General features: G+C 42.0%; 1 protein-coding gene across 5 annotated transcripts in view; it reads right to left on the reverse strand.

Annotated features, from left to right (window-relative positions):
- LOC129520580 (zinc finger MYM-type protein 4) overlaps positions 1-1,184 on the reverse strand; it is a 137,794-nt gene extending 136,610 nt beyond the window's left edge. For 2 of the 5 annotated variants that reach the window (XM_055341672.1, XM_055341671.1), the window contains exon 1: positions 868-1,006. In XM_055341672.1, coding sequence (XP_055197647.1) covers positions 868-906 — 39 coding nt within the window. In that variant the 5' untranslated portion in view covers positions 907-1,006. Of the gene's footprint in view, positions 1-867 lie in introns of all 5 variants that reach the window. The other 3 variants (XM_055341677.1, XM_055341674.1, XM_055341675.1) reach the window with 2 other exon arrangements.
- Between the last annotated feature and the right edge of the window lie 18,701 nt (positions 1,185-19,885).

Genomic DNA, 19,885 nt, shown 5'->3' on the forward strand with positions numbered 1-19,885 from the left:
ATGAAATTAAAAAGAAAAAAAAACTATTGAAAATTAAGAAAAGTTTCAGGACGAACTTTGAAAGGCACTCGGCGGCTCGCATGGACCACCCGCCTCACCTCTGCAGGTTGGGTGGGGGCCCATCGTTAGGGCAAAACTTGTCCGACTCTGCTCCTCGTCGGGAAGGAAGGAAGCTAAGCCTACAACATGACGTTTAGGGCGGCCGGGATCGCTACGGCAGGACACGCCAAGGACCGCACCGCATGCAGGTAAGAGCACCACCTCCGCTACGGTCTTGATAACGGTTACGGGGGGGGGGGGGGGGGAGGAGGGGAGAGGTAGGGGAGAGGAGGGACGGGAGGGGGGCAGCAAGATATATTCGCGATGGGGGGGTGGGGGGCACCCAAGGACCCCCCCAGGTCACTCCTCTAGAGCCCCGTCCACCCCTCATTCCCGCCACTGCCACCCCTACCTGACCTCCCCGCCCCCCCCTCCCCCGGGGTTAAACTTCCAGACTCTGATTTTACTAAAGATGCCACTTAAGAACCTGACACCTTCCCTCCCCGGCTCCACGTAACATAACCCACGCCCCCACCCCGCAGCGCTAGCAAAATAAAAAAATTTAATAAATCATTTAAAAGAAAAAGGGAAAAAAAAAAAGAGCAAACAACAACCCCCGCCCCTCCCCCTCCGGCCCAGCGGCCAATCTTTGTCCCACCTGCCGAAGGAGCACCGAGCAGCGCGCCCCTCGCAGCCCCCCCTCCGGCCCCCCCCCGCCGCGCCGGCCGGGCCCCCAGCGACCCCCGCGCGCCCCGGGTCGCGGCCGCCGCCCCGCCCCCCCCCCGCCGCCCGCCGCCCGCCGCCCGACTTCGGCCTCACCTCACCTACCCTCTTTCGGGGGCCGGACTCCACCTCTCTCTCCGCCATGTTGGGCCCCGCTCGGAACCGCGGCGGCGGCGGCGGCTCCTCCGGGCCCCCGGCCCCCACCCACACTGCAGGCACGGCCGCTCGCGGCGGCTTCCCGGGCCCCGGCCGGGCCCCGGCGCTCCGAGCGGGGAGGGGGCGGATGCCGCGCGCCGGGCCGGAGAGCCGCGGATCCCACGGGCGCGCGCGCGGGCGGTCGGGCCTCCCCGGGAGACTGGGGCGACGCGGGGCGGGGGAGGGGGCCGGGACTCGGGGGGTTAATGGCCTCCGAGGGGCCCCGGGAGCAGGATTATTTTCTCTCACAGAAATTCCTCCGCCTGCGGTTTCTTAAAGGGATCACCAAACCAGCCCCTTGCGCGCGCCACGGATGCGCATGCGCGCCGCAGGCCCCGCCCACCTTTCCCACCAAGCCCCCGGTCCTGAGCGTGCGCGGTGAGTGGCCGAGGGTAGGCCGAGTCCTGCGGGCCTCTCTGCTGCCAGCAGCTGCTCCCACCACTCAACTATGGCCGCTGCCTTAAAGGGACCATGACGTGCTGATGGGGGGGCGGGGGGCGTGCAAGCAATCCATGGAATGACAGCCTGGAGGACTGGGTGCGATGCCATTGAGGGGTGCACGTCCCCCTCTTACGCCTGGCTGCCGAGGCAACCCTTGGAAAGGCAAAGTGACGACGAGCTGGAGTTCTCAGTGGACCTCTGAACCTGAAGCATCCCAACCCAAGAAGGGACAGGCCCGTCACCTCCGGGAGACCCGCACTGACTTCCCATACACAGCCCCACTGCGAAGGGGCCGCCCTCCAGCAACCCGACCTCCACATCAGACCCCGCGGGGATTTGTGAAGCCCAAACCGACACCCGGAGATGATGATCTCCATGGTTCATCCTCAGAGTGTGTGCGTGGACTTGGAGCTCAGGACGCCCAATGGGGACATTGGTCCAGGAAAGCAATTTATTTGCCCCAAGGCACCGAAACGCCGGTGTGAAATCAGGATCAGCCTTCCAAGGCTCTCCACTGTGCCAACCTGCCTTCCAAACAACCAAACAAAAAAGATAAGTCAGTCTCCATGCAGAAGATCAGAAATGGAAGTTCCATGATGCTTCAAGGATGTTGCGACTCTTGGAAGACGTGGTTTGCAGATGTTGTGTGTCCTCATGCACCTGCATTCAAGGAACTTCGACACTTTGACTTAATTCGGGATGATCATCTTAGTTCCAAGCAGAAAACCGAGACCTAGATTTTGGGGCCTATCTTGCCCTAAAATGGAAGCAGAGGAAGACTGAAGACAATGTGGGCTTGATTTAATTCCCTCGCCTGTAGGAGAAAAATTGCTCTCATGGAATTCATGATGATGGCTTAAAGACTATTGAGTAAGAAATAAAAATAAAAAATAAAAAAAAAACAACAACTGCTTCTTGAAGGTCATTCCCCTCCCAAAGCGAGAAACATTCAAATGCAAATGAGTGACTCCTGAAATCGCAGGATGAGAGATTATTTATGACTTTGCTGTGTCACTTGGTAGCTGTTTTGAAACTGAAAAGTTTCCCAATCCATCACACCTTGCTGGAAACTCACCTGGAAGTTAAGGCTATTGCTGGAAGTAGTGATGCTAGTCCTTGCTTAGGCCTCTTCATTCTTAATTTCACTTCTTGGTAGGAAAGAGGAAAGGACAAAAGAATGTATATGTCTAAGCTGGAATTCTTAAAACTAGACCCTTTAGTTCCAGGTTTAGGGCAAAAGAGGAAATTAAAAAGAGAAACCAAAAAAAGATAGTTTTAGAGAATGTGGGGGTGCGTGAAAGGTCTAGGGTTTTCCACCTGTTTTATGGGCAGTGGGATGCTCCGTTCTAATAGAATCTGACAGTTTAAAATGGAGTTGCTTAATTTGAAGTGGAGATGGGAACTGGTCAACTGCTCACTCATCCTTCCCCTTGTCCTCTCTCCTGCCCGATGCTCCCTCCCACCGTCAGGGAAATGTAGCATTTCTCAAAACACAGTTGAAAGCCATTGATTGAGTCCAACTTCACATCGTGAAGGTAGAGCCACCGAGGCTCAGAAACTTGTGTGCATTCACACAAAGGATTAATAACTGCACCAGGACTGGAACAGGCATCTTGATCCCAAGCCTAGCACTGTCTACTATAGCACACTATTTCTAGACGTATTAGGAATACGTTGGGTCTGGAACAATAGGCAAAATCTGACATTCCAGATGATGAGCATATCACGAATGTTTAGTGTAATCATCCATATAAGAAGGAGAAAAAAGAAAAACAACACTCAGCATTGCAAAGTTAATCATATTATCCTGATTTTATAGGATACAGACTTCTAGAGGTTAAGTGACTAGTACAAAGAAGCCAAGTCAGAATTCAAAGGCTTTTTCTTTCTAGCTTATTCAGATATATCATAAACTAGAGGTTTCTGATTAGCTGCCTTGCAGATAAATCTTCCCCACAGACGTGTTGTGTTGGCACCATCTATATCTATGTGATCTTGGTCAAGTTACTTTATGCCTCAGTTTCCTCATCTATAAAATGGGTTGTTGGGAGGATTAGTATTTCTAAATCGCTTAGAACTCCTTTGATTCCTAGCATCATAGGAGTATAAAATTTTATAAATTCTAGATTTTTTACTTTTTAAAATTAAATGCCAGCATTTAATTATTGGATTATGTCATGCACAAATCCAATTTTCTGACTTCTTTAAAAAAAAAAGGGAGAGAGTATAATGGTATAATACTTTGCAAATATCAAGCTGATTCATTTTAATTTTCTTCTTTAAATCATGTTCCATCATAGACTCTTGACTGAAGTGGAGCTCTGAGACTTGTTTTCCTGATCAGGAGAGAGTAGAATGGGCTTAGTGGAGAGAAAAAGAAATTTGCTAAATTTCCTTAATTCTATTTGACTTATAAAATTCAGCACATAGTGAGAATCTCATTTCTCTCAGACTCTAGAGGAGATGCTCCTTTCATCTGAGACAGATAAACCATGAAGCTGTGACATAGGGAAGTAAAAGAAAAGCCTGAGTCTTAGTTAAAGGGTAGAGGAAAGAAGAAGGAAAGAGGCAAGTGATGGAGAGACAAATAAGTCTATCTTCCTACTCTAGCTCTTCAAAAAGAAAGCTCTCTTGCTTGGTTTCTGTTAGGGATTCCGGGGAGAGATGATCTGCAGGCAATATCCATACCAACAGGCAAACAGGCACCTACAAGTAAAAGTAATGGCCTTGTGTAGTTGAGAAGAGAGAGCAGGCCTGCAGTTGGCCCCTCAGAGTGTCACTTAGGGGGTGAATCCAATTTTCATGGGTCTTGAAGCTTATGTGATGGGGACAGGGAGAAACAAAACGAACTTCCATATACAAAATTAGATAGCGGGTGTTGAAAGAAGTTCTGCAGGTGAGTGGCCTTTAACCCCACTGTGATTTAGACTGTATCCAGAAGTTTCCACACACCCTGCGGAGGCATTGGGAAGGTAACTGTGAGATTAACTGGCAAGAATAGGGGCAAGTTAAAAAAAAAAAAAAATAGGGGCAAGTAGCTCTGTAGATCTCACCAGACCTAGAACAAAAAGTAGTAACACCCAGACCTCAGGAAGCCCTGAGGTTTGCCTCCAGGCTCTTAACAAGCTTAGAGAGGTCAGGCTACAAGATATAGGACTCACCGGCCAACGGGTTGCTGTGAGCATCCAGAGAAGTCAAAGTAGAGTACAAAGGACATCAAATGGATCCAAGGTCTCAGGCTTCCTGAGATGCAGATGCTCTCTGAGGGACGTGTGCAGAGGTAGAGAGCAGCCATCAAAGACTTGGAGTTTCTTCCCAAAAGAGGTTATTACCTAGAGGAATTCTATCCGTCAGATTCAAATATGTTTTAAACAAAGCAACATTTAGATATATTAGACAAAATCTGAGGATGTCGAAAAGAAAGTAAAAAGGGCATTAGGATAAAAAGTGACTGGAGGAGGGCTACTTTAGTTGGTTAGTTAGTTGATTAGTTTCTCAAGAACTTCTAAACTCTGGTGGTGAAAACCTGAACAAATAGAGAGGGGGTTAGGTATCCCCTCTTGTGGAAGGCTGCTTGTAAAGAGACAGCATTCTTCTCTCCCTGCTACCTGGGAGGATAGTTTCAAGAATTCCACAATTATAAGGAAGGATCTTCATTTTCCTCCTCTTTAACCCCTGCCTTCTCCCTAGGATAGGAGGAGGAGGAGCAGTGTTCTGCTATCTGTCCCTTGTTGCTCTCTTGGGTTTCTTGATGCCATAGGAACCCATTTATCTTCCTTGATAGAAATGGAAAATAGGAACCCATCAAGGAACCCATTTATCTTCCTTGATATCACCCTATATAGATTTTCATGTGCCCTTGATAGGTTCTGTCATCAACGGACTCATCAACAAACTCAAATCTCAAAAGAGGACAGATTTTTACATAATATAGAATAGGGGTCTCTGTCAGCCACTGAGTGACCTTGAGCTAGTCCCCTTCCTTTATCAGCCTCAGTGTTCTCATAATGTGAAATAATTAGAATACCTTAGGTTGGGCCTCGTTGTCAGCTCCAATTGCTTGGTGATGGCTGCTGGGGCCATGGTGTAGAAAAACATCTGTTGGGCTACATTCAGGTTCAATAATTGATTAGTGATGTATTCCACAGATGAGGGATGGAAACGACATCACCCATCACATATGCCATCCCTTGGCTAACTGAGCTATTAATTATTTCCAATTCTAGATTTCTTTGATCTTGTCATTTTTATGGCTGCTATTGAGATCTATCCCAATTTAATCGCACTGTTTTGACTATTTGCCTTTGTGCCAATGGGAATGGAGAGGAGAAGGAACAGGAAAAAAAAATTGATAGAAATCTGGTCTACTGCTTCTCTTCGAACCAAACCCAAGTCAGCAGAAACTGGAGAAGATGGATTCTTTAGTTAAAAGATAGCCCTTGGGGATCCCTGGGTGGCGCAGCGGTTTGGCGCCTGCCTTTGGCCCAGGGCACGATCCTGGAGACCCGGGATCGAGTCCCACGTCGGGCTCCCGGTGCATGGAGCCTGCTTCTCCCTCTGCCTGTGTCTCTGCCTCTGTCTCTCTCTCTGTGACTATCATAAATAAATAAAGAAAAAAAAATTTAAAAAAAAAAAAAAGATAGCCCTTGTTTTTCTTGTCCTAAAATGGAGAAATCATGCTTATCTCCTTTTCAGAACACCAGGCCATTATGTACAAAATTCTGACTTAAAGAATGACTTTCAAATATTATTTAATAAAAAATTAAATTAACAAACAGTATAGATTCTCATTCTGAAATGAGGACAATGAAAAAACTGAAATTAAAACCAGTAATAAAATATATTTCTACATCTATTTGAAAAAATAAAAAATAAAAGTAAGAAGAACCATGGAAACTTTTCAGCTTCCATGACATGTGGGTCTGAGAAGAATAGTTTGGAGGACTGACTGAACACCTAAATGCAAATAAAATAAAAACCTGCCTACCAAAAATGTTAAGAAAAGGGGAGAATATTTCATTTAATTGATAACATTCATGTCATTAAAAAATTCTAAAATTTGGAGTGTGATTATACAATTCAAATAAAAACTATTCAAAATGGAATTTTTAAGCGTGGGGCACCTGGGTGGCTCAGTTGGTTAAGCATCTGCCCGTATCAGGCTCCTTGTTCAGCAGGGGATCTGCTTCTCCTGCTCCTTTTGTCCCTCCTCCCTACTTGTGTTCTCTCTCTCTCTCTCTCTCTCTCTCTCTCTCTCTCTCATATGAATGAATGAATGAATGAATAAATAAGATCTTTAACATAAAAATTTTGTTATTTGTTATTTTGTTATTTATTTAATTTATTTATTATTATTCAGATATAATTAACACTCAATGTTACATTAATTTCAGATGTACAGCATAGTGATTTGACACAGAACAGAATTTAATCTTGATTTGGTGAAGACTTCCCTCTAACAGAAAGTGTAGGAATTTGGGCAAAATCTTTCCTGATTTTGACATACATTGGAGAAATAAGGGACATTCTGTTTGTCATTTTTCAAAAGAGTAGTATTCAGGAATCAGACAAAAAAAGCACTCCTGATTTGAAGTTATTTAGATTCTTTATGACAAGTTTACTGTACCTTTTATTACTAGATTGTCCACATTTTTATATTTTTTTATTTTTTAAAAGATTTTATTTATTTATCCATTTTTTTAAAGTGTACTTATTTATTTCAGAGGTAGAGACAGAGAGAGAGAAAGATCATGAGCATGAGGAGGGGCAGAGGGAGAAGCAGACTCCCCACTGAGCAGGGAGTCTGATGCAGGACTCCATCCCAGGACCCCAGGATCCTGACCAGAGCCAAAGGCAAACAGTTATGCAGCTGAGCCACCCAGGAGCGTTGGGTCAGAGCTTCCAAAACCATTGGAATTTCCTAAAGGTTGAGTGTGATAAAGATGTCTTTTGTCATGTTAATGAGGTGACTGTTTCAAAGCTCCCAAAGTTGGGATCTGGTTCCCTGAGGACCAGCCCTGCAATTAGAGGATTGAAACATTCAGTGCCACCCCCTGACCTCCAGGGGAGTGAGAGGGACTAAGGGTTGAATCAGCCAATGGCCAATAACTTAATCAATCATGATTATTTAATGAAGCCTCCAGAAAAGCCTAGGAGGTCACCTCTGTGGCTGTTTTTGGAGAGTTTCCATGCTTGGGGATTAGAATACCTCGATGTATCATCAAGCTACACCCCAGGCTCCCGAAGGACAGAGGCTACTTTGTTGGGAACCTCACCCTATGTATCTCTTCATTTGGCTGTTGACTCATAACCTTTATCATATCCTTTAATAAAATGGTAAATGTGAATGTTTCCCTAAGTTCTGTGCACCCTTCTAGCAAATTAGTTGAACCTAAAGAGAAGGTTGTTGGAACCTCCAATCTGTAGCCTTGTCAGTCAAAAGCCTAGGTAACAGGCTGTGTCTTGTGACTAGTGTCTGAAGTGGAGAGTAGAGGGAAATCTTGTAGGACTAAACCCTTAACCTGTGGCATCAGATTCTACCTCTGGATAGATAGTGTCAGAATTGAGTTGCGTTTTGAAACCACCTTGCTGGTATCTCTGAATTGCTGGGTGTTGTGAGAGGAAGGGAGAGAACGTACCCCCCAAGATTGGAATTGAGTCCAGGCACTCTAAAAGACCCACTAATGCATGAATGTTTAGTGAGTGTGTAAGACATGCTCAGAGATGGGAGTGGACTTGGCTTTACAGGGCCTGAAAAATGGGAACTTTCCCAAATGGGAGCTCATCCATCACATAAGTCATTAGCTGTTTCTGTTAACATCAATCCATACCCTTCGCTGAACTCTAGAACCTCATATCCACTGCATGATGATTTAACATAATTAACTTATTTATAAACCTGGCACATGCCAGAAATTAGAGGTGACAAGATAAACAAGATAACATCTAAGATGGACATATAATAGACAAACTGGTTCTTTTTTTTTTAATATTTTATTTATTTATTCATGAGAGACACAGAGAGAGAGAGAGAGAGGCAGAGACACAAGCAGGCTCCATGCAGGGACCCCAACGTGGGACTCGATCCCGGGACTCCAGGATCACACCCTAGGCCAAAGGCAGGCGCAAAACCACTTAGCCACCCAGGGATCCCGACAAACTGGTTCTTACGAGAAAGATAAACATGCAGCATAGTAGGGAGCCCAGAGGAGAGGTACCCAATTTGTGTAGACTCCAATTACTGCAAATATGTCTCAACTTGAACTCATTAACTCTGTCCCCACTCAGACTGACACTTGGAGAAGCTAAAAGCCAACTATGGGACCTGACATGACTTGTGAGAACCTAAGTTCCTTCATGGCAACTCTATGCTATAAAGTCCCTGGAGATCCCCCAGAAGGTCTGGTGAGCTGAGAAAGCCCTAGAATTAATTTCAAAAAAACTGTAGTTTTTGTTCTGATTCCATCTGTAATTGTGAAACCTGAGGTAGGTCGTTTCATCTTTTGGGGGCTTTTTTTTTTCTTATGCCAAGGAGTTAAAAACAACTATTTTGGCCTTCAATATATATTAACTCTGTTCTTTTATAGTAGAAACCTGAAAAAGCTGACATTCATTGCTTAGGGAAAAACGCTCCTATCACAAAAAGTAGACAGGGCACTTGTCTGGCTCAGTTGGTGGAGTGAGTGACTCTTGAACTCCGGGTGGTGAGTTCGAGCCCGACGTTGGGTGTTTTTTTTTTTTTTAATTTTTTTTTATTTATTTATGATAGTCACACAGAGAGAGAGAGAGGCAGAGACATAGGCAGAGGGAGAAGCAGGCTCCATGCACCGGGAGCCCGACATGGGATTCGATCCCGGGTCTCCAGGATCGCACCCTGGGCCAAAGGCAGGCGCCAAACCGCTGCGCCACCCAGAGATCCCCCGACGTTGGGTGCTAAGGTTCCTTAAACATAAAATCTTTTTTAAAAAAATATGGAAGGGCTCAGCGGTTTAGTGCCTGCTTTTGGCCCAGGGCATGATCCTGGAGTCCCGAGATCAAGTCCCACATCAGGTTCCCTGCATGGAGCCTGCTTCTCCCTCTGCCTGTGTCTCTGCCTCTCTCTGTGTCTCTCATGAATAAATAAATGAAATCATTAAAAAAATTAAATAAAATAAATTGAAAAATATGGAAGAAGGATCATCTTCACTGGTATATTTACTGCGTTTGAAATGTTTATTTTATTTTTTTAATTTATTTATTTATGATAGTCACACACACAGAGAGAAGAGAGGCAGAGACACAGGCAGAGGGAGAAGCAGGCTCCATGCACTGGGAGCCCGATGTGGGATTCGATCCCGGGTCTCCAGGATCGCGCCCTGAGCCAAAGGCAGGCGCCAAACTGCTGCGCCACCCAGGGATCCCCGTTTGAAATGTTTAATCTTCATTCTCCTCTGCATTTATTTTTAACAAATCCATGTTAATTTCTAATACACTACAGAAAAGGTTTATATTTGGGTCTCTGCCTTATAGTCTAGAAAGGGCTACTTTAGATATAGTAGTCAGAGAATTTTTTGCTGAGGAGGGAACATTTTAGCTGAGACTTTAAAAATGACGAAAAGCCAGCTGTGCGCAAATGTGTAGACAGAGCATTCCAGGAAGAGAGATCGGCAAGCGTAAATCTGCGCAGCAAGAACAACTCAAAGTGTTCAAGAACAGCGAGGTGCCAACATTACCAGAACCAATGAGAGAAAGGCAGGAGGTTAAGTCAGACAAGTAGAGACCATTGTGAGAACTTTTCATTTTATTTTGTGTATGAGAGAAGGACATTGGAAACTTTAAAAAAGTGTGCCGTGACCCTGGGGATACCATGTGCAGAATGAGCCGTAAGGGAGCAAGAGTGGGACATAAATTGAGAAGTTCAGATGAGAAATAGCAGTGGTTTGATTGAGGGTGTTGGCAGTGGAGATAGTGAAAAGTGGTCAAATTCAGGACATGTTTTGGAGATTTGTAGGATTGCTGCTAATGAATTGAATGCTGGAGATGACAGGGGGGAAAAGGTGTTGAAAGGGTGACTCTTGGCTTTTCAGCCTAAACAACTAGATGAATGGTGTTGCTCATTATTTGAAATAGAGAATGGAGCAAAAGGTTTTAGAGAGTGGGACAAAGAAGGAAGCAAAAGTAATGTCTTGAGATCACAACTTAGCCAAAACGAAGAGTCAAACACTTAGCCAACTGCGCCACTCAAGCACCCCAAAAGTCATGTCTTAGACGGGAGATGACTCTTAGACTTCCAAGCGGAAACGTCAAATGGGCAGTTGGATATTAGAGTCTGGAGCTCAGGAGAGATAACAGGCTAGAGATAGAAATGTGAAAGTCATCAGTACATGCCATAAAACTGGATAGGATTACCCAAAGAAAGTAAATTAAACTGAGCCCTAAAGCACTCCAACATTTATAACTCAGGAAGAGAAAGAGGATCAGATAAAGTAGCAGGAAAGCCAAGAGAGAATGCAATCTCAGAAACCAAGAGTATTTCAAGAGGATCAATTACTAACTCGTCAAATGTCACTGAGAAGACAAGTAAGATAAGGCCCAAGGATTGACTATAGAATTGGAAGATCATTGGTGATCTGGACCAGAGCTACTTCAGAAAATTGATTTACAAATACTTAACTAAAGCAGATTTAAAGAGTTTGTGGTATGCTGGCTTCCATGTGGGAAGTCCATGTAACCTGGAAACATTCAAATGGCCCAGAGATCTATCTTTTGTCTTTTTCCTCTACCACTCATCAGGAGCCCATAGTCAAGCCCTACAGAATAGTAATGTGATGATAAATTTTATTTATGTGTTGTCTTGGCCAGGTCATGGTGTCCACATGTTTGGTCTAACACTGTTCTGCATTATTTCTATGTTTTTTGGATGAAGTGAACAATTCAATGCAGAGGTGCTTGGGTAGCTCAGTCAGTTGGGTATCTGACTCTTGATTTTGGCTCAGGTCATGATCTCAAGGTCATGAGATAGAGCTCTGTGTTCAGCTCTGCAATTGTCTCTGCACTCAGCATGGAGTCTTCCTGAGATTCTTTCTTTCTCCCTCTGCCTTGCCTCCAACTCACACCATAGGGTTTTCTGTCTCTCTCTCTCTCTCTCAAAACAAATACATAAATAAAATCTTAAAAAAAGAAAAACAGGGGCACCTGGGTAGCTCAGTTGGATAAGTGTCTGCCTTTGGCTCAGGTCATGATCTCAGGGTCCTGGGATCGAGCCCCACATCAGGCTGCTTGCTCAGCAGGGAGTCTCCTCCCTCTCCCTCAGCCCCTCCCCCCCTACTCATATTCTCTATCTCTCTCTCTCTCTCTCTCTCTCTCTCAAATAAAGAAATAAAATCTTTAAAAAAAAAAAACCATTCAGTGGACTATGAATAAATAGATAATGCTCCATAATGTGGGTGGGTCCCATCCAATCAGTTGAAGGTCCTACAGGCAAGAGGGAATTTTGCCAGTTGACAGCTTGAGATTTGAACTGTAACATTGGCTCTTGGGTCTCTAGTCCGCCAACCTACCCTGCATATTTCAAACTTGCCAACCTCCATAATCACATGAGCGAATTCCTTAAAATGAAGCTTTCTGGGGCACCTGGGTGCTTCAGTTGGTTGGGCATCTGCCTTCAGCTCAGGTCATGATCTCAGGGTTCTATGACTGAGCCCACATCAGGCTCCCTGCTCAGCGGGAAGTCTGCTTCTCCCTCTCTCTGCTCATGTTCTCTCTCTGTCTCTCTCTTGAAAGAAAGATGAAAGGAAAGAAAGAAAGAAAGAAAGAAAGAAAGAAAGAAAGAAAGAAAGAAAGAAACTCTGTTTCTCTCTCTCTCTCTCTCTCTCTCTCTCTATATATATATATATATATATATATACAAACATATTCTATTAGTTCTATTTCTTTGGAGACAGAACTCTAACACAAGCAATGAGCAGTGAGTGATTATTTTTCAAATGAAAGGAGCAGGCACTGTCATTATTGAGCCAAACACCAGTTTTTCTAAGTTCTGATATCTTGAAGATTTGTTTTCCTATTAGAAAGTCAATAACATGTTCCTTAAAGAAAAATTTTTAAAAAGAAGAAAGAGGGATCCCTGGGTGGCGCAGCGGTTTGGCGCCCGCCTTTGGCCCAGGGCGCGATCCTGGAGACCCGGGATCAAATCCCACATCGGGCTCCCGGTGCATGGAGCCTGCTTCTCCCTCTGGCTGTGTCTCTGCTTCTTTCTCTCTCTCTCTGTGACTATCATAAATAAATAAATAAAAGATTAAAAAAATAAAAATAAATAAAATAAAAAGAAGAAAGAAAATTAAAGACCAATACGCTAAAAAAAAAAAAAAAAAGACCAATATACTTGTATTGCCCAAAACAGAGGAGCACTGGCAAATTTTTTGCTGTTTTTTTAATATCCTTTTATATCCTTATTTTTTTTACTTAATATAACATAAATATATTACCATGGTGATTAAGATTAATCTACAACATTTTTTATTTTTTTTTAAAGATTTTATTTATTTATTCATGAGAGACACACAGAGAGAAAGATGCAGAGACACAGGCAGAGGGAGAAGCAGGCTCCATGCAGAGAGCCCGATGTGAGACTCTATTCCATCTCCAGGATCAGGCCCTGGGCTGAAGGCAATGCTAAACCGCTGAGCCACCCGGGCTGCCCAATCTACAGCATTTTTGATGGCTTTATATATTCTGTTGTGTGGCTCTAACATTTAACCAGTCCCCTTTTATAGGACATGTAAATGGTTTCCAGTTTTTTTGCTGTTATAGGAGTAAATTAGAGTCAATATCCTTTTATGTATTGCTTTGCAAACATCTTAAATATTTTCCTGGGATAAATTCCTAGATGTGGAATTGCAGAGACAAAGGTTAATAGCTTTTGATACATACTCCTAGATTGCCTTCTAGAAAGCTATTAGTTACACTTTCGCCAATAGTGATTCCTTACTGCAGATTTCCATCCTAAGTACTATTTTTTTAATAATTAAAATATAATTTATACACATAAAATTCCACAAACTATAAGTTTATAGCTCATTAAACTTTTAAAATTGTGGTAAAACACACATAATATAAAATTTACCATCTTACCATTTTTAAGTGTACAATTCTTTGACATTAAGTACATTCATATTGTTCTGAAACCATCACCACCATCCAATTCAGGAATTCTTTTCATCTTGCAAAAGTGAAAGGCTGTACCCAGTAGACAATAACTCCTCATTGCTTGATGAATTTTTAAAACATGAAACCAGCTCCCAGATCAATAAATAAAATATTACCAATGTCTTGGAATTCCCCCAAAGGATTTCCTTTTAGTAACTAAACCCATACACAAGGGATTGACTTCTAGTTGGGTTCTGTTTCTAACTATGCTGATTTGATAAAATGGTATCTTACTGTTAACCTAATTTCTTTGAATTCTTTCAGGAGGCTGAACTCTTTAAAATATAACTCTTGACCCTTTGTATTTCTTCTTTAGGAATTAGTATCACATCATCTTATTTAATGCTCACAAGAACCTCGTGAGAGAAAATCAACAAAACCAAGAGTTAGTTCTTGCAAAAGATCAACAAACTTGACAAATCTTTATCTAGATTGACTAAGAAAGAAAGGAGATAAGTTTCTTTTTTTTTAATTTTATTTTTAATTTATTAATGAGAGACACAGAGAGAGGCAGAGACACAGGCAGAGTGAGAAGCAAGCTCCACGCAGGGAGCCCAATGCAGGACTCGATCCCGAGACTCCAGGATCACGCCCTGGGCCTAAGGCAGGCACCAAACCGCTGAGCCACCCAGGGATCCCCGAGAAAAGTTTCAAATAACTAAAATCAGAAATGAAAGTGAATAATCATCTGCCAATAAATTTGATAACCTAGATGAAATGGACAAATTCCTAAAGCAATAACTACCAAGACTAAATAATGAGTAGAAAATTTTATGGGGCATGTGGCTGACTCAGTCAGTGGAGTGTATGACTCTTGATCTTTGGTTTCTGGATTCAAGCCCCACTTTGGGTGTGGAGATTACTTAAAAATAAAACCTTCAAAAAAACAAAGAGAATAAGAACATCTGAAAAGTTGAATTAATGATTGCAAACATAGAAAAAAAGAACAGTCTAGGACCAGCTGCCATCCCTGGTGAAGTCCATCAAACATTTACAGAATTAACATCAGTCCTGCTCAAACTCTTCAAAACATTAAACAAGAATGAACACTTCCTAACTGATTCTATTAGGTCAACATTACCCTGATATCTAAACCAGACACTACAATAAAAGAAAATTATAGACCAATATCCTTTATGAACACTAAAGCAAAAGTCCTCAACTAAATACAAGTAAACTGGGGATCCCTGGGTGGCACAGCGGTTTGGCGCCTGCCTTTGGCCCAGGGCGCGATCCTGGAGACCCGGGATCAAATCCCACGTCGGGCTCCCGGTGCATGGAGCCTGCTTCTCCCTCTGCCTGTGTCTCTGCCTCTCTCTCTCTCTCTCTCTCTCTCTCTCTCTCTGACTATCATAAATAAATAAACATTTAAAAAAATTAAAAATAAAATAAAATAAATAAAAAAATACAAGTAAACTGAATTCAACATCATATTAAAAGGATTATGCACATGACCAAGTGGAATTTATTCCTGAAATGCAAGGATGGTTCAACATATGAAATTGAGCAATGTAATACACCACTTAAAAAGAATGAAGGAGGAGAAAACCACGTGACACCTTAATTAATACAGAAAAGGCATTTGACAAATAAAATACCCTTTTATGAAGAAAACAGTCAACAAACTAGAATAGATGGATACTATCTCAACATAATAAAGGCTACCTATGAAAACCAACAACAAACATCATACTCAGTGGTAAAAAGACTAAAACCTTTTCCTTGAAGATCAGAAACCTGGCAAGCATGCCCACTTTTACTATTATATGCAATGTAGTAATAGAAATCCTAGATAAAGCAATTATGCAAGAAAAATTAATCAAAAGCATCCAAATCGGAAATGAAGTTCTTTGTTCACAGATAATATGATCTTACTTGTAAAAACCCTAAAGATTCCACAAAAAGAATGGTTATAATAAGTGAATTCAGCAAAGTAGCAGGATTTAAAGTCAACACACAAAAATCTGTTGCATTTCTATATACTAACACAGAACAATCTGAAAAGGGAGTTACAAAAATAATTCCATTTATAATAGAATCAAAAAGAATACAATACCTAAAACTTAACCAAGGAAGTTAAAGACTTATATAATAAAAACTACAAAATATTTCTGAAAGAACTTAAATAAGACATAAATAAATGGAAACACCTCCCATGTTCATGAATTAAAAGACTTAATATTTTTAAGATGACAATATTACCCAAAGTGATCTATTAGATTCAGTGCAATCTCTGTCAAAATCCCAGTGACTTTTTATTTTATTTTAAGATTTTATTTATTTATTCATGAAAGACACACACACACAGAGAGGCAGAGACATAGCAGGCTCCATGCAGGGAGCCTGATGTGGGACTCAATCCCAGTACTCCAGGATCATGCCCTGGGCCGAAGGCAGGCACTAAACTGCTGAGCCATCCAGGGATCCCCTCCCAGTGACTCTTTTTTTTAATAGAGAAAGTTTATTTACTTCTTTATTTATTTATTTATTCGTTCAAGGAGACACACACAGAGGCAGAGGGAGAAGCAGGCTCCATGCAGGAAGGCTGACGTGGGACCCCATCCCTGGTCTCCAGGATCAGGCCCTGGGCTGAAGGTGGTGCTAAACTGCTGAGCAACCGGGGCTGCCCCCCAGTGACTTTTTAATGCAGAACTGGAACAACACAGCCTAAAATTCATATATAATCTCAAGGGACCCCAAATAGCCAAAATAGTCTTGAAGAAGAAAAACAAACCTGGAGGACTCATACTCTCTGATTTTAAAACTTATTACAATGCTATAGTGATTAGAATAGTGTTGTACTGGCATAAATCAGAGATACACAATAATGGAATCGATTGGAGAGCTCAGAAAGAAATCCTTGCATATAGGGCAGCCTGGGTGGCTCATCGGTTCAGTGCCTGCCTTCAGCCCAGGGCGTGATCCTGGAGACCTGGGATCCAGTCCCGTGTCGGGCTCCCTACGTGGAGCCTGCTTCTCCCTCTGCCTGTGTCTCCCTCTCTCTCTCTGTGTCTCTCATGAATGAATGAATGAATGAATGAATGAATAAATAAATAAATAAATAAATATCTTTTAAAAAAATGAACAAAGGACTTGAACAGACAATTGTCCAAAGAAGATATACAAATGGCCAATAAATTTAGGAACAGATGCTCGGCATCACTCGTCATTGAAATATGTAAATCAAAAATACAGTTAGATACCACTTCACACCCATGAGGCCCATGAGGGTAGCTATTATAAAAAAACAACAACATGCAAACACAATGAATACTAGTGAGGATGTAGAGAAACTGGAATCCATGTATATTACTGGTGAGAATGTAAATGATGTGGAAAGCGTATGGCAATTACTCAAAAAATTAAACATAGAATTACTATATGATCCAGTGTATCTACTTCTGGATATATGCCCCGAAGAAGTGAAAGCAGGCCCTTCAACAAATATTTGTATACCTACGTTTATAGCAGCATTATTCATAATAGTCAAAAAGTAGAAGCAACCCAACCCATCAACCAATGGATGAATATATTTTTTTAAAATGTAGTACATTTATATAATGGAATATTATTCAGCCTTTAAAAGGAAGGAACTTTTGACACACATTGCAACATAAATGAGCATTGAAGAACTATACTGTGAAAAAAAGTCATTTGCAAAATGACAAATATTATAAGATTCCACTTACATGAGGTATCTGGAACAGTCCAATCCATATATACAAGAAATAGAAGTTTAGATGCCAGGGGCTGAGGGGAGAGGGTAGTGGATACTTAGTGTTTAATGGGAACATGCTTTGGTTGGTGAAGGAGAAAAGCTATCGGGTAGACAACGTTAATGGTTGCAGAACAACATGAATGTATTTAATACTACGGAACTGGACACTTTAAAATCATTAAAAAAAAAAAAAAAAAAAGGGATCCCTGGGTGGCGCAGCGGTTTAGCGCCTGCCTTTGGCCCAGGGCGCGATCCTGGAGACCTGGGATCGAGTCCCACGTCGGGCTCCCGGTGCATGGAGCCTGCTTCTCCCTCTGCCTGTGTCTCTGCCTCTCTCGCTCTCTGTATGACTATCATGAATAAAAAAAAAAAATTAAAATCATTAAAACAAGGGGCACCTGGCTGGCTCAGTCAGTGGAACATGCAACTCTTGATCTTGGAGTTGTGAGTTCAAGCCTCATGTTGGATATAGAGATTACTTAAAAGTAAAAACTTTAGGGACGCCTGGGTGGCTTGGTGGTTGAGCGTCTGCCTCTGCTCAGGTCGTGATCCCGGGGGGTTCTGGGATCGGGTCCCACATCAGGCTCACCACAGGGAGCCTGCTTCTCCCTCTGCCTGGGTCTCTGCCTGTCTCTGTGTGTCTTTCATGAATAAATAAAATCTTAAAAAAAAAAAGAATAAATAAAATATTTAAAAATCGTTAAAATGATACATTTATGTCATGTATATTTTGTCATAATAAAAAAAACACTGAAGTATACAATTTTCTCATTTTTAGATGATTAAAATTAAGACCTATCAAGATTAAGTGACTTGGCACAGGTAGGAAGTAAAAATGCAGATAGTAAGTAAAAATTCAAGGCTTTCTACCCCTGAAACTAATAATACATTATATGTCAATTAACTGAATTTAAATAAAATAAAATTTTAAAAAATTCAAGGCTTTTTAAAACCAACACATTCTTTCCACTAAATCATTGTTTATTTGTTTTTTTTTTTGTTTTTTTTTATTTTATTTTATTCTTTAAAATTTTTTAAATTTTATTTATGATAGTCACACAGAGAGAGAGAGAGGCAGAGACACAGGCAGAGGGAGAAGCAGGCTCCATGCACCGGGAGCCCGACGTGGGATTCGATCCCGGGTCTCCAGGATCGCGCCCTGGGCCAAAGGCAGGCGCCAAACCGCTGTGCCACCCAGGGATCCCTGTTTATTTGTTTTTTAAGGTAATGTTTAGCTATAGTGAACACATGGATCTAAAGTGTACAATTTAATGCATTTTGATAAATTCATATACCTATGTAAACACCCCTCTGATCCAGATAAAGCACATTTCTGCCAGAGAGTGACCTCTTGCCCCGTTTCACTGAATCCCTATCCCCCTTAGACAACTGTTACCTTGATTTCTATCACCATGGATTAGTTTTACCGGTTTTCCAACTTCGTATCAATGTAATTATTCATATGTACTCTTTCGTGTCTCACCTTTTTTGGGTCCACATAATGGTTTTTTAATGTTCTACACTGTTGCTTACTAGTAATTCATTCTTTTATTGCTGACTAATATTCCATTTTGTGAGTGTGCCACAATTTGTTTATTCTTTCCATTTTTTATTATCTTTATTATTTTTTAAAGATTTTATTTATTTATTCATGAGAGAGAGAGAGAGTCAGAGACACAGCCAGAGGGAGAAGCAGGCTCCATGCAAGGAGCCCGATGTGGGACTCGATCCGGGACTCCAGGATCACTCCTGGAGCCAAGGGCAGACGCTCAACCACTGGGCCACCCAGGCGTCCCTCTTTCCATTTTTTTTATAAAGAATGTATTTATTTATTTATTTATTTATTTATTTATTTATTTATTTATTTATTCATGAGAGACACAGAGAGAGGCAGAGACACAGGCAGAGGGAGAAGCAGGCTCCATGCAGGGAGCCCGATGGGGGACTGGATCCCGGGACTCCAGGATCACGCCCTGGGCCGAAGGCAGACGATCAACTGCTAAGCCACCAAGACATCCCTATTCTTTCTATTTTTGACAAACATTTCAATTGTTCCCAGTTGTTGATTTTTATGAGTAAAGCTACTATAAACACTTTTTACAAGTCTTTGTGTGGACATATTTCCATTTCTCATCTCATATAACTTGCTTCAGTCAATGAAACAGTAACAAACGTTGCAAGCAATTGAAAAATTGCTCCTATGTTTTCTCTTCCTCTCTTTAACCTTGCTACTATCATTGAAAACAAACACAGCTAGCCTGCTGGAAGATGAGAGACCATGTGGAGTGGAGCCAAGTCATCTCATCCAAGGTCATTCTAGACCAACCAACCGCCAGCAAACCCAATAGGTGTTTATAGATTCATGAACAAGTTCAAGTGAGATTAGCCTAGCCTCGCCCCAGTCAAAAGAACTGACCAGGTGACCCACAGAGTCATGAGAAATAAATGGTGGTTCCTTTAGGCCACTGAGTTTTGGAATGGTGTGTTATATAGAATTATTGTGACAGTAACTAATTTATGTACATTGGTACCGATTTCCTACTGCTTCATAACAATTACCGGAAACTTAGTGGATTAAAACAA

Source organism: Nyctereutes procyonoides, unplaced genomic scaffold (assembly GCF_905146905.1).
Source record: "Nyctereutes procyonoides isolate TBG_1078 unplaced genomic scaffold, NYPRO_anot_genome, whole genome shotgun sequence".
Taxonomy (NCBI): Eukaryota; Metazoa; Chordata; class Mammalia; order Carnivora; family Canidae; genus Nyctereutes; species Nyctereutes procyonoides.